The sequence below is a fragment of the Trichomycterus rosablanca genome, chromosome 16 (assembly GCF_030014385.1).
Source record: "Trichomycterus rosablanca isolate fTriRos1 chromosome 16, fTriRos1.hap1, whole genome shotgun sequence".
In the NCBI taxonomy this organism is placed as follows: Eukaryota; Metazoa; Chordata; class Actinopteri; order Siluriformes; family Trichomycteridae; genus Trichomycterus; species Trichomycterus rosablanca.
The window spans coordinates 26392690-26407931 of NC_086003.1; the positions used below are offsets into that span (position 1 = coordinate 26392690).

Sequence of the window (15242 nt, forward strand, 5' to 3'; positions counted from 1 at the left end):
GGATGTATTTCTGTCCGCTCGTACTTACACAAGTGCTTGAAAACCTCAAATGCTTCAGGCACATTCGAGACTTTCAAGCATGAAGTGTCAAGTCCTGCCATATCATCTCAACGTGGTTCACGTCAGGACCTTGACTAGATCACTCCAAAGCCTTCATTTTCTTCCCGTTGAGCCATTTAGAGGCGGACTTGCGCTTGTGCTTTACATTTCCGTCTTGTTGCACAACCCGGTTAACCTTGAGCTTAAGATTATAAACTAACGACCAGGACCGTGAAGCGGCAAAGCGTCCACACATAATAACACTACTGACACCACGTTTGAATGTTAGTATGATGTTGTTTTTGTGAATTACTGGATCAGCTTTTCACCAAATGTAATTGGACCCATTTTCTTTTAGTTCACTTAAACCTCTTGGATATTCCGCTAGCACGCCAGTGTCGAGATTCTGAACTCCTCGGTTTGAAACTCGGCGTTGCCACCGGTCGGCCGGGCGCCATTTAGCGGGCGTAATTGGCAGTGCCCGCAGCAGACACATTTCTGCTAGGGTGGCACTATGGACGATGTGGGTGGGGTCTTCAAACGCTGTGTCAGGATCCTGATTGGCAGATAGAGAGGCGCCTGTGCAGAGTGCATGGGTGGAAAAGGGTTCCGCTAAGGGCTGCGCGCGGGTCTGAGGAGGCGAGAGCAGCAATATACCCGTGTGAGTGAGTAAGTATATACACAGTCGAGTCACATTATTATGACCACTTTCTACTTTCGAAAGCAACAGCGCGTAGCTCATGAAGGAAGTCACGTTTCGTGAGCTGGCTTGGTGGGTATATGAGGTGTGCGACAGGCTGTCTGCTCATATATCCCTCGTTGCTGTCATGGGTGAAAGTACCATGGGTAAAATTGTCTTCCCTGGGGTGGATGGGATCTTCCAGCAGGACACCTGGCTAGAACTGTCCAACATTGGTTGAAAGAGCATGACCAAGACTTCCGAGTACTACCCTGGCCCCCTAATTCCCCAGACTTGAACTCAATTGAGCATCTGTGAGATCACCTCGATCGTCGTGTTCGCTTTATGGATCCTCCCCCGCGCCCCCTCCAGCAGCTGTGGGATGCACTGCAGTCAGGTACCTACCAGGACATTATTGAGTCGCTCCCAGTCCGTCTAGCTGCTGTCCGTGCTGCACACGGCGCTTACTCTGGATATTAGCTGGTGCTCATAATAATGTGACTCGGCTGTGTTTGTGTGTGTGTGTGAATGTTTCCCTGGTATGAACTGGTGTCCTGTTTTGAGTTTATTCTTACCTTATACTCATTGTATCCACGACTTTGACCAGAGCTGGTTAACAGGACAATGAGGAGGAGGATGATGATGATGATGTAGCTGAAGATATTGATTTTATTGATACTGGTGATGAAATATCAGTGTTATGAATTCTTGTAATGTGAGGCTTTTTGCTCCCTCTGTGATAAAATGGACCAAAATATAAAATAAAGATAAAAGATAAAATAAACAGAAAGAAACATTATACGTATTTTGCTAATAAATGACACATATGGGGCGGCACGGTGGCTCGGTGGGTAGCACTGTCGCCTCACAGCAAGAAGGTCCTAGGTTTGATTCCCAAGCGGGCGGTCCGGGTCCTTTCTGTGCAGAGTTTGGGTTTCCTCCCACAGTCCAAAAACATGCAGTCAGGTCAACTGGGGACACTCAATTACCCTATGGGTGTGTGTGTGTGTGTGTGTTTGCCCTGCGATGGACTGGCACCCCGTCCAGGGTGTTACTGTGTGCCTTGCGCCCATTGAAAAGCTGGGATAGGCTCCAGCAACCCGCAATCCTAATTGGATAAGAAAGTGAGTGAGTACGTGAGTGACACGTATGTGTTAAACATGGTGTTACAACCCAAATAAATACATGAATAAATAAATGCTCCCTCTGTGTGTTTGGTACAGGAATAACGTCGTGCTGATGGCCGATGAGAAATACAGCCTGAACGACGATGGCTCCGAGCTGACGATTAAAGACGTGACGAAGGTGGATGAGGAAGATTATACCTGTATTGCAAGAAATAAAGCCGGAGAAAAGCAGAAGGAGATCAGCCTAAAGGTGTTCGGTAAGAGACACATTATCTCCGCTGACTGTCCCGTCTCAGCAGGGGGGCTGAAATTAGTCTGTATAAAGTACAAGCAGGAGTTTAGGTTGCAATTTGAAGTTCAAGTTCAAGTGTATCAAACTTTGAAATGAAAACTGGAACGTTCTCTATTATACGCTGATCAGCCATAACATTAAAACCAGCTCCACTTACCATATAGAAGCACTTTGTAGTTCTACAATTACTGACTGTAGTCCATCTCTTTCTCTACATGCTTTGTTAGCCCCCTTACACCCTGTCCTTCAATGGTCAGGACCCCCACAGGACCACTACAGAGTAGGAATTATTTGGTTGGTGGACAATTCTCAGCACTGCAGTGACACTGACATGGTGGTGGTGTGTTAGTGTGTGTTGTGCTGGTATGAGTGGATCAGACACAACAGCGCTGCTGGAGTTTTTAAACACCTCACTGTCACTGCTGGACTGAGAATAGTCCACCAACCAAAAAACATCCAGCTAACAGCGCCCCATTGGCAGCATCCTATGACCTCTGATGAAGATGACCAACTCAAACAGCAGCAATAGTTGAGCGATCGTGTCTGACTTTACATCTACAAGGTGGACCAACTAGGTAGGAGTGTCTAATAGAGTGGACAGTGAGTGGGCACGGTATTTAAAAACTCCAGCAGCGCTGCTGTGTCTGATCCACTCATACCAGCACAACACACACTAACACACCACCACCATGTCAGTGTCACTGCAGTGCTGAGAATGACCCACCACCTAAATAATACCTGCTCTGTGGTGGTCCTGTGGGGGTCCTGACCATTGAAGAACAAGGTGAAAGGACTGACTACAGTCAGTAATTGTAGAACTACAAAGTGCTTCTATATAGTAAGTGGAGCTGATAAAATGAACAGTGAGTGTAGAAACAAGGAGGTGGTTTTAATGTTATGGCTGATCAGTGTATAACCTATCCAAAATGCCAGATGTAGTCAGTCAGCCCAGATATATTTGGTTTCAGGAGTGCGGTGCTGAACTGCACACGGTGCTGAAACCTCGAGCACTCGAGTTCAAGTCTCAGCTCTGGCTGATCGACTACGTTTGGGTTAAGTGCACATTTCTAGCCAAGCATTTATATTTAAAATGAAAGTGAATAAAAGTGAGTTGTAATTGAATTGAAGTCCATTAAGTAATTCGGTGTCTATTAAAGCAGCCCTGTGTTATTTAATTAGCAACGTTATAGCGTGATGACGCTTAATGATGTCAAGTGAATATTTTCCAGCTCATCGAGCTAAAACTCGGTGCTTTAGCCGCTCCAGGATGAAGCTCGGGAAATCGATACCTGCTCAGCAGTTCTGTTCTCAGATTAGCTCTGTGTGTGTGTGTGTGTGTGTGCAGTGCAACCCAAAATCACGTTCCTGGAAAACAGGACGGCGTCCGAGCTGGAGGAGCAGGCGGTCCTGACCTGCGAGGCTACAGGCGACCCCACACCCAGCATCGTGTGGAGCTTCGGACGGCGCGTCTTCAGCGAAGGAGAGCAGGTGCTGGGCTTGGGCTTCGGGACATGGGGCACGGGGTCAGAGGGCAGTGGTCAGGGCGGGGGTGGCTGGTGTTTGCCAAACGGATTGTTGCTCTGTGCTAATTACTGCATAGCAATACTGAATGTAAATCCTACCGTTCAGTATTGATTAGAAATAGGTCAGACACTTAGGACTCCGGTGCAGTATCTTTTTATGTCTTGTTTAAAATCATCTTAAATTTTAATTAAATTCAGCACTTTAATACGCTAGTGACATCGGCCTAGATGGGTGCTTAACATACACAAGTGTTTGTGTCTGAGGGAGGGAGGGAAAATCACTCTGGGGGTCACTTTCCTGTCACTGGAGCAGGAACTCCTTCTGTCAGGCCATGACAATACTAAGAGCACAGTGTGTTCCTTCATTAGTCTTTATACAGTATATGATTTATTACACCTGTGAGCAATTGCTGTGGCCAAGGGGTGTCCCAATACTTTTGTCCTTATAGTGTAGTTTAAACGGCCATTCCCATTTATTACAAAGCATAATGTGAGTTTGCACTGATCAGCCATACCATTAAAACCACCTCCTTGTTTCTACACTCGCTGTCCATGTTATCAGATCCGTTACCGTATAGAAGCACTTTGTAGTTCTACAATTACTGACTGTAGTCCATCTGTTTCTCTGCATGCTGTGTTAGCCCCTTTTCATGCTGTTCTTCAATGATCAGGACTCTCCCAGGACCACTACAGAGCAGGTATTATTTGGGTGGTGGATCATTCTCAGCACTGCAGTGACACTGACAGGGTGGTGGTGTGTTAGTGTGTGTTGTGCTGGTATGAGTGGATCAGACACAGAAATGCTGCTGGAGTTTTTAAACACCTCACTGTCACTGCTGGACTGAGAATAGTCCACCAACCAAAAATATATCTAGCCAACAGCGCCCCGTTGGCAGCATCCTGTGACCACTGATGAAGGTCTAGAAGATGACCAACTCAAACAGCAGCAATAGATGAGCGATCGTCTCTGACTTTACATCTACAAGGTGGACCAACTAGGTAGGAGTGTCTAATAGAGTGGACAGTGAGTGGACACAGTGTTTAAAAACTCCAGCAGCGCTGCTGTGTCTGATCCACTCATACCAGCACAACACACACTAACACACCACCACCATGTCAGTGTCATTGCAGTGCTGAGAATGATCCACCACCTAAATAATACCTGCTCTGTGGTGGTCCTGGGAGAGTCCTGACCATTGAAGAACAGCATGAAAGGGGGCTAGAGAATCAGATGGACTACAGTCAGTAATTGTAGAACTTCAAAGTGCTTCTATGTGGTAAGTGGAGCTGATAAAATGGACAGTGAGTGTGGAAACAAGGAGGTGGTTTTAATGTTATGGCTGATCGGTGTATATGGACTTAAGTCAGGGGGGTAGGAGGGTAAAATTTGCATACAGATTTGATCTGTGTCTACGGCAAATTAAAGGTCAAGTGTTTTTCTCTTGTTCTTCTAAGAGACATGCAGAGTCCAAAACTATTGGTCGTATAAAAGCTTTAATTATTAATTCATGCAGCATCTTATGGCTGAACCATTATCGTTCTTTCTAACTACAAGTAGTTCTTACTCAAAAGCATCTAATGACGGAAGAATTGAAACGCCAGCTTGTAAATAATGGAGATGAATATCAATCAGTTCCAAAACAAATAGCAAGAGGTTTTAGGATTGGCAAAGTCTGGTACACATTACAGGTTCATCAATCATGGCTTCTAAGTAGCTTCTGCGAATCATGAAACAGTGTTGTAGGTCTGTTTATTCCTTAATTCATCTGTAGTAAGTGCTTAATCTTGGAAAAGGGGGCATTTCTGTGCATGGTGAGAGTGCCAGTCCAATAAAGAGCATCATACAGTCATTTATATGTGCGATTTTCACTAGTCTGTTTACTTAATGGCCTGTTTAAGAATGTGTGAGGCGACTGCTGAATTTCTTTGGCTGCAGGTGACGTAGAACGTTAGTGAGAAAGGTGCACAGTCACCTTTTTGTTTCTTAATGAATTCATTATTATTATTTTCATATTAAGGATATCTCCAAAATAAAATAATACTTATAGATTTCTGTCGAATAATTCTAACCACACCCGCAAACTCTGCCCATCATTCTATTCCAGAGGTTTGCAGTGTGTGTCTGTCAGTGCCGTGATTAAAATACACTCTCTTTCTCTTCAGCACCCTTCAACCAACACAAGTAATTATCATCTGTGAAACGGTCCATTTCCATTCCTTCATTTTTCTTCTGGAAACAGTCAAATAGCATCAATCGACATCTGCCCCCTGGCTCTTATCGATATTCAGTCCTGCACTCAACCAATTTCTCCCCGTCAGTCTTTCTCTCCTCGGTCGTTCTGCTCTGATTCTGTTCCTCTCCTGTGTTTTTTTTGTTTTATCTGAAGCACCAGTGTCTAGTTTTCCTTTATTAACCTGGGTCTCTAGTGACATCTGAATTGCTGTAATTGTCAGGTGCGTTTGAACATAATAATCGGGCTTGTCGGTGTGACAGTGAAAAGAAATTCAGCATTTTTTAATTTAGTTTTTATTAAGTCAGCTTGTACAAAGTAAGTAACTCCATACATTACTTACCGCTTCATCAATGTTCATACACCAGCTAGTAATGAACAGTAATATGCAGTTTATACCACTGGTTCCCAAAGGGGGGAAACAAGGCAAATAAATAAGACATATTTAAGGCAAGCTATCATAAGACAGATACGTTTGTGAGAGTTACACAGTAAAAAATGCACCCATTATGCATTTAACTTGAAATAATTCCACTGTAAAGGTGAGTAGTTGGTTAATTTATACAGTGGTATATGGGCAGCATGGTGGCTAAGTGGGTAGCACTGTCGCCTCACAGCAAGAAGGTCCTGGGTTCGATCCCCAGGTGGGGCGGTCTGGGTCCTTTCTGTGTGGGGTTTGCATGTTATTCCCGTGTCTGTGTGGGTTTTTTCCAGGGACTCCGGTCTTCTCCCACAGTCCAAAAACATCCAAGTGAGGTGAATTGGAGATACAAAATTGTCCATGACTGTGTTTGATATAAACTTGTGAACTGATGAATCTTGTGTAATGAGTAACCACCGTTCCTGTCATGAATGTAACCAAAGTGTTAAACATGACGTTAAAATCCTAATAAACAAACGAACAAACAAACAGTGGTATACATTACAGTGCTTAAAGTAAATGCCAGTGGAGTTTGAAAGCAAAACACATGTATGTGTTGAAGTGTAGGGCAGTTGTAGCCTAGCGGTTAAGGTACTGGACTAGTAATGAAAAAGTTACTGGTTCAAGCCCTTGAGCATGGCTCTTAACCCTCAATTGCTTGGACAGTATACTGTCACAGTACTGTTAGTCACTTTGGATACAAGCATCTGCTAAATGCTGAAAATGTAAATGGACTGAAGGAGGGGCTTAAAAATATGCTTATATACAAAAGCATGGCACTGCGGACAAAGTTTAGGTACCACTGGCTTATACAGTGATTATGGAAAATCCTTGTTTCTGACTGGCTGGCAGGTGTGTATTAATTCATTCATCTGTCAAATAAATTCACAAATTGGTAGAGAAATTCCATAATCAAGCACACGTCCTCTCCATATGTCTTTTAATTTTTTTTTTAATGCTTCACGTGTCGGTGCCTTGACCAGACAGTAGGAGTCACTGTAGCAGGAGCTTCATCCGCCCTGCTGTGTCTTGTTGAGTGCCTAATCAGGCCAGTGGCCGAGGGTTTCCGACAAAGCCGATCGTATACATATACATAAATATATAGGTAAGAGGGGTCAGCAGTTAAACAGTACTTATTAAAAGGAAAAGCTCACCTTTAGCCTGACCCAACCTAACACTGATCCTATAAGCATGCTGGAGAAAATCACCCAGCAATTATACTGCTCAGCATTTTATTGGCAGGTAATTTTGATAAACATTTTTAATTCTCCATGATGGTGTCCTTGTATATACAACTGCTGCACCACAAATTGTGTGCCATTCTTTTTTCTGCAGTTCTTTATTTTTGTTCATGTTTTTTAGCGTAGTTTTTTTTTTTATTTATCCATCCAACAGAAAAGACTATCAAAAATGTTTATCAAAATTTCCTGCCAATAAAATGCTGAGCAGTATAATCACTGGGTGATTTTCTCCAGCATGGCTATAGGATCAGTGTTAGGTTGGGTCAGGCTAAAGGTGAGCTTTTCCTTTTAATAAGTACTGTTCGCTGCATGATTTTCTCCGGTGATTTGGTTGGGTCAGTCTAAAGGTGTTTAACTGTAGACCTTTCTTACCTTTATATATCTACATATCTATGTATATACGCAGTGCTCTATTATGCTACCCCACCACTGCTGAGATCTGGGTTTAAGTCTCAGCTGCACTATAACCCGGCCTAGTGTCTACACAGACATGATTGGCTAGATCTGAGGAGGGGTGGCCGAAACCCTGTACTGGATTGACACCCTGTTCGGGGTATTCCTGCCTTGCGCCCAGTGTTTCCCGGGATAAAGTGGTTGATGGAAAAAAAAAAGGAAAAAATTAGTTGATTAGTTGATATATGTATATATGTCAGAATATATACTGTATATATATATATATATATATATATATATATATATATATATATATACACTGTATAGATATTATTGGAATGATGTCCATCTGTCTGCTCAGTGATTATCATGTTGTTTTTAACAGCTGCTGTATTACTATATTATGTTTTGTGCTCAAAATGCTCCAGGCTGCTCGACCACTCGGCCGCCGGCCCCTGTATCGGTCTGCAGGAATGAGATATAGCTCATGGTTATGTTTGCTCAGCCACCTGAAGAACTGATATGTGTGTTACAATGCTTCACCTGATTGCTTTCTGTATCCTGTAAATATTTTTTCATTGCTGATTCGGCAGTGTGGCGTGCATTCAATTCCAGCCGTATTGTTGCGTTTTATTGAAGTCAGCCGTGGCTGCTATTGACAGCATTTATACTCCAGAGGTGGAAATGTAAAGAACAGACAGTACAGCTATTGCTCCACGGAGACTTTAATATAGTAAACAATGCATTTTAACTCTTTTAATGCATTTAGTTTTTCTTTTATCAGTTCATTGTGTGAAATAAATACAGTTACATTAAAAATATATACAGCAGGACTGTTACTGTGTGCAGATGCTCCACATTAAAAATACAGAGTGGCCGGGAGTGTATATGTGTAGTATATAGTGAGTGGCTCTGTTCTACACTGTATAGCCAAGGGGCATCAATATAAAGGTGCCATCGGCCTTTTTTGCAGTTCCAGCATCCTTCACTCTTCTGCTAACACTTTACAGGTTTAGGTTTTGGAGTGTGTCTATAGGAATTTGTGCCCACTTAGTTAAAAAATAATTTGTGAAGTACAGGTTTAGGTTTTGGAGTGTGTCTATAGGAATTTGTGCTCATTTAGTTAAAAAGGAATTTGTGAAGTACATATTTAGGTTTTGAAGTTGGTCTATAAGAATTTGTGAAGTACAGGTTTAGGTTTTGGAGTGTGTCTATAGGAATTTGTGCCTATTTAGTGAAAACATGAATTTGTGAAATACAGGTTTAGGTTTTGGAGTGTGTCTATTGGAATTTGTGCCTATTTAGTTAAAAAAGAATTTGTGAACTACATGTTTAGGTTTAGGTTTTTATCCTGGTCAGGGCTGCGGTGGGTTTGATTCATTGGGCGAAAGGCAGGAAACACTCCGGGCATGAGTGTCACCCGTCCATCACAGGGCAAACACACACATTTACACACACTCAAATTTCAAGAAACTTTTAGTAGCTCCAATCGACCTGACTGCATTTCTTTTGGGAGGAAACAGCAGCTCCTGACACAGGGAGAACTTGCAAACTCCATACTAAAAGGACCACTAGATGGGGAATCAAACCTAGAGCCTTCTTGCTGTGAGGAGACAGCGCTACCCACTGTGCCACCATGCCTCCCACTGCAGGACATTGTACATTCTTATTGTAATGGTCAGGAAAATTAAGTGACAAAAGAAAGGTACATGTAGCTCTGAAAGATGGACGCCACACAGGACAACAAGTTTAAGCTTAAAACTGGTCCATACTAAGCAAGTCTCAGTTTCAGTAGTGAGAAGAAAACTTGAAGTCCAAGTTGGAATCTGGATCCAACGAGGCTATCACAGCCTTCCCTAGTCCCATACAGTACCCTCTGATCTACGTCTACACGGTCAGGGGGTCATCCTAGAGCAAGACAAAGACCTGAAACAGCCCCAGGCTACATCAGAACTACTAATACATGAACAGGAGAACAGTTCCAGATGTGAACCCAGCTGAGAGAGGCTGAGATCAATTGGACAGAAGGAGTGAAGATGAAGCAGATACATGAGCACCATGTCTGTGTGAAGTTCTGCAGCAGTGCTGGGAAAAAAAACCCCTTCTGAACAGTATTTGATGTACAGTATATTGTAGTGATAATGACTACATAATAATACAAACACTAATAATGATATGTGGGATGTGCTGGACAAACAAGTCAGATCCATGGAGGCCCCACCTCGCAACTTACAGGAGTTAAAGGACCTGCTGCTAACATCTTGGTGCCAGATACCACAGCACACCTTCAGGGATCTAGTGGAGTCCATGCGTCGACAGGTCAGGGCTGTTTTGGCAGCAAAAGGGGGACCAACACGATATTAGGAAGGTGGTCATAAAGTTATGTTTGATCTGTGTATATTGTAGTGATTACTGTGGACTTGAGTGTGTTCAGCTGTAATATCTGCAAAAAGTGGCTTGTTTGATAGGTAAAAAATTGAGTTGGTTTTGTTTAGCAAAACAGTTGAATGATCTTTAATTGTCTATTTGCTTTATACCAGCGGTGTCCAAACTACGTCCCGTGGGAATGCAGCCCATTACCATTTTTGACTCCAAGGTATTTTAGGTTTTAAAAAACCTGCTTAAACTGTCTGAACTATTGCATAAACCAAATCTAAATCTAATACGCTCCCTGTCTTCTTTCCCCCGACTCAAAACATCCCCTAGTTTTTGGATAAATGTGGTGGCTCCAAAGAAACCAAAACTAGACGGCGAATGTTGATTTTAGGTGCGCTGGGAAGATGATTTTTTCATCGAGTTTAGAGGGAAGTGGGTATGTTTAATTTAAAGCAGTGTAATAATCTTCCCATTAGAATTATAAACTTGTGAGTGAAATCGGCAAAAATCTTAGTTTACACGACACTGTCGATGATAGCTTATTAGTCACTCAAATAAAAAGGAAGTAGAATTGTTAGTATCAGGGAGCTCTGTTATATTTTTATTTGTTTTATTACAAAAGATATTTTTTACTCTATCTGGCCACCAACAAGAAAAGTTTGGGCACCCAGGTGGCGCACCGATATTCTGCTAGCACACCAGCACAGCGATTTGGCATTGCCACCGGTTGGCTGGGCACCATCCAGCAGGCATAATTGTCATTGTCTGCAGCAGACACGGTTCTGCTAGGGCTGGATGACCGAACTATGTGGGTGGGTTCTTTAAACGCTGTGTAAGGACCCTGATTGGCAGATAGACAGGTGCCTGTGCAGAGTGCATAAGTGAAAAAGGGTTCCACTAAGGGTTGTGCACGGGTCGGAGGAGGCGTGAGCAGCAATATATCCACGTCGACTGCAATCAGGGAATCCCCCAGGCGCAGAAGTCAAATTAACTACACTAAATTTGTCACGTGGGAGAGAAAGGACTCAAGTGCGGAGATTAACTTAAATAATAATTTTATTTTTTAAATGAAAAATTAAACACAAAACACAAAACAAAAACAAAACCAATAATGAACCCCACTGGAGACCGCTGGGCGATGCAGGCAACGAAAACTGAAAAAGGAAAACAAAGATTAACGCAAGGCGCGAACCCGGGTCGCGCCAGTGCATGGCGGTTGTGTTGCCACCGCGCTAACGTAGCGCGGGTGAGGGGGTGTGTGTAGACGCTGAAGATAAAGCGCTAGGTATGAACCGGGTAATGGCGTTATAGCCGAGCGCTTGACGGCATCACCATCAGGCAGTTACTGAACCTACAGGCGCTGAAACATAAAGCGGTGGGTATGAACCGGGTAATGGCGTTATAGCCGAGCGCTTGACGGCATCACCATCAGGCAGTTACTGATCCCACTATCACTGAGAATAAAGCGGTGGGTGTAAACCGGGTAATGGCGTTATAGCCGAGCGCTTGACGGCATCACCATCAGGCAGTTACTGATCCCACTATCGCTGAGAATAAAGCGGTGGGTGTAAACCGGGTAATGGCGTTATAGCCGAGCGCTTGACGGCATCACCATCAGGCAGTTACTAATCCCACTATCGCTGAAAATAAAGCGGTGGGTGTAAACCGGGTAATGGCGTTATAGCCGAGCGCTTGACGGCATCACCATCAGGCAGTTACTAACCCACCAAGCTGAAAGCGCTAAGGCACTACAGCAATATGACACGGGAGTTAAGGACTCCCGGACATCAATAGCCCCCCGCACGGCGGTGGGCTACGGGAAGAACGCGATCGGCATGGCTTCGCTGAAGGTTGCAGCTAATGAAGTTCGCCGATCTGAAAAGAGAAGAATAGAACAAATCAGTTAGACAGCCTCAGAAGTGCGGATTCGAACCGGGGATGTTGACGCGAGAGCCGAACACTTAACGGCCTCGCCACCCAGCGGTTACGAAACAAAATGACCACTTAAGATGAGAGGATAATGCGGATACGGCTGCAAGCGATATCGCTTGCTGTTTAGCCGCACCGCTAACGCTAACCGAACAAAGAAAAGGCAGCACGAGGGCTGCACGGCGTCGCACCACGCTAAAGCAATAGGCTAAATAAAGATGTTACCTCGACCTTGCAGTCTACACACCCTAATGGCACATGCCACCAGGGGATACCGTCTGACCTATGAAAGCGTGGATGCGCTGCCACCAGAGAACTGAAAAAACAAACAAAAGAAACAAAAGCAGACAAAAGGTGCGACACCCGCTGCTGTGCAGAGCTGGCTTAAGTAAGCCAGCCCACAGCTGCAGGCAATTCGCCCTAATTGGAAGGCCTATTATTTAAGGCCTTCCTCTACTGAGCTCTGTAAGGCTCTGTGACATCAGGGAAGAGTGGTAAGTACCACTGACGCCACAGAACCTTACAGTACCCCCTCCTTAAAGAGACCTCTCCTGAGGTCTCTAGCCCAGCGGTCCAATTCCCCCAGGCCGCCACAGGCAACCGGGGGAGTGCCCCCCCAAAAAATGTTTTGGGAGAGAACAGGGGTTCTCCGCTGAGTCCAGAAATGGTCGCACCTTTCTGTCACGTGGGAGAGAAAGGACTCAAGTGCGGAGATTAACTTAAATAATAATTTTATTTTTTAAATGAAAAATTAAACACAAAACACAAAACAAAAACAAAACCAATAATGAACCCCGCTGGAGACCGCTGGGCGATGCAGGCAACGAAAACTGAAAAAGGAAAACAAAGATTAATGCAAGGCGCGAACCCGGGTCGCGCCAGTGCATGGCGGTTGTGTTGCCACCGCGCTAACGTAGCGCGGGTGAGGGGGTGTGTGTAGACGCTGAAGATAAAGCGCTAGGTATGAACCGGGTAATGGCGTTATAGCCGAGCGCTTGACGGCATCACCATCAGGCAGTTACTGAACCTACAGGCGCTGAAACATAAAGCGGTGGGTATGAACCGGGTAATGGCGTTATAGCCGAGCGCTTGACGGCATCACCATCAGGCAGTTACTGATCCCACTATCACTGAGAATAAAGCGGTGGGTGTAAACCGGGTAATGGCGTTATAGCCGAGCGCTTGACGGCATCACCATCAGGCAGTTACTGATCCCACTATCGCTGAGAATAAAGCGGTGGGTGTAAACCGGGTAATGGCGTTATAGCCGAGCGCTTGACGGCATCACCATCAGGCAGTTACTAATCCCACTATCGCTGAAAATAAAGCGGTGGGTGTAAACCGGGTAATGGCGTTATAGCCGAGCGCTTGACGGCATCACCATCAGGCAGTTACTAACCCACCAAGCTGAAAGCGCTAAGGCACTACAGCAATATGACACGGGAGTTAAGGACTCCCGGACATCAATAGCCCCCCGCACGGCGGTGGGCTACGGGAAGAACGCGATCGGCGTGGCTTCGCTGAAGGTTGCAGCTAATGAAGTTCGCCGATCTGAAAAGAGAAGAATAGAACAAATCAGTTAGACAGCCTCAGAAGTGCGGATTCGAACCGGGGATGTTGACGCGAGAGCCGAACACTTAACGGCCTCGCCACCCAGCGGTTACGAAACAAAATGACCACTTAAGATGAGAGGATAATGCGGATACGGCTGCAAGCGATATCGCTTGCTGTTTAGCCGCACCGCTAACGCTAACCGAACAAAGAAAAGGCAGCACGAGGGCTGCACGGCGTCGCACCACGCTAAAGCAATAGGCTAAATAAAGATGTTACCTCGACCTTGCAGTCTACACACCCTAATGGCACATGCCACCAGGGGATACCGTCTGACCTATGAAAGCGTGGATGCGCTGCCACCAGAGAACTGAAAAAACAAACAAAAGAAACAAAAGCAGACAAAAGGTGCGACACCCGCTGCTGTGCAGAGCTGGCTTAAGTAAGCCAGCCCACAGCTGCAGGCAATTCGCCCTAATTGGAAGGCCTATTATTTAAGGCCTTCCTCTACTGAGCTCTGTAAGGCTCTGTGACATCAGGGAAGAGTGGTAAGTACCACTGACGCCACAGAACCTTACAAAATTGGGAGAAAATGGGAGAAAATACATAAATAAAATAGGGAAAAAAGTAGAGTTTGGTCACCACTGCTCTATACTTTCATTTTGGAGTACATAGAGGCATTAATCTGTGTAAAAATCAATAAACTGGAACAATAAGGATGGCCAAGACTTTTGACTGGTCGTGTAGGAGGGAAGCAGAGTACTGAAGGAAACCTGACAGAATGCAGCACTGCTTACTTACACTGAGGTGACGTTTTGACCCCAGGACCCTGAAACCACATTGAAAACGCAACGTTTGCCAATGTATAACAAATCTCGCTCAACAGAGAGCTCAGCATCAGCAACCAGCAACCAGCGCATCTTTAATTCTCCTCTCTGAGTCTTTCTTTTTCTTTTTTTGTTCAGTGTTGACTGATGATTTCTGCGCTTTCTAAATGCCAAAGCAGAGCGATACAGCTAAATCATCGTGCTTCTCGTTCTTATCCTAAATAGATAATCTTGTTATGAATGTTTACACAGATCTCCTACTCAAAAGAAAAATGTCTCCTTTATTCAAGAATTATGTCCGCTCTTGTTTTCATACTGGTGAAAACCTAAAAATCTAATATATATATAAGAGTCGTTCTTACCCTGTCATATACGGATCTGCGGCGGGATAAGAAAAGCTGGGATGGGAGATGCTCTTGGTGAGCGGCGCCGTTTAAAAGCCATTGTTTCATCCAGGTTTATTTGTGCGCTTATTTGAATCTGAATGGACCGTAATGATTTAATCAGAATCATTGTGTTTCGAGTGGAAATAGCAATATTAATAGGGATCATTATCGTCATGGCAACAGCTCACCTAACGATTACAATCTAATCTCGGCCGTGGCGTTCGACG

At 44.4% G+C, this 15242-nt stretch overlaps 1 protein-coding gene across 4 annotated transcripts in view; it reads left to right on the forward strand.

Moving 5' to 3' along the window:
• The window catches only part of ncam1a (neural cell adhesion molecule 1a), a 388457-nt gene that overhangs the window by 276406 nt on the left and 96809 nt on the right, over positions 1 to 15242 (forward strand). For all 4 annotated transcript variants that reach the window (XM_063012025.1, XM_063012022.1, XM_063012023.1 and 1 more), the window contains exons 7-8: positions 1942 to 2102; positions 3483 to 3625. In XM_063012025.1, the coding sequence (XP_062868095.1) occupies positions 1942 to 2102; positions 3483 to 3625 (304 nt within the window). The remainder of the gene's footprint in view (positions 1 to 1941; positions 2103 to 3482; positions 3626 to 15242) is intronic.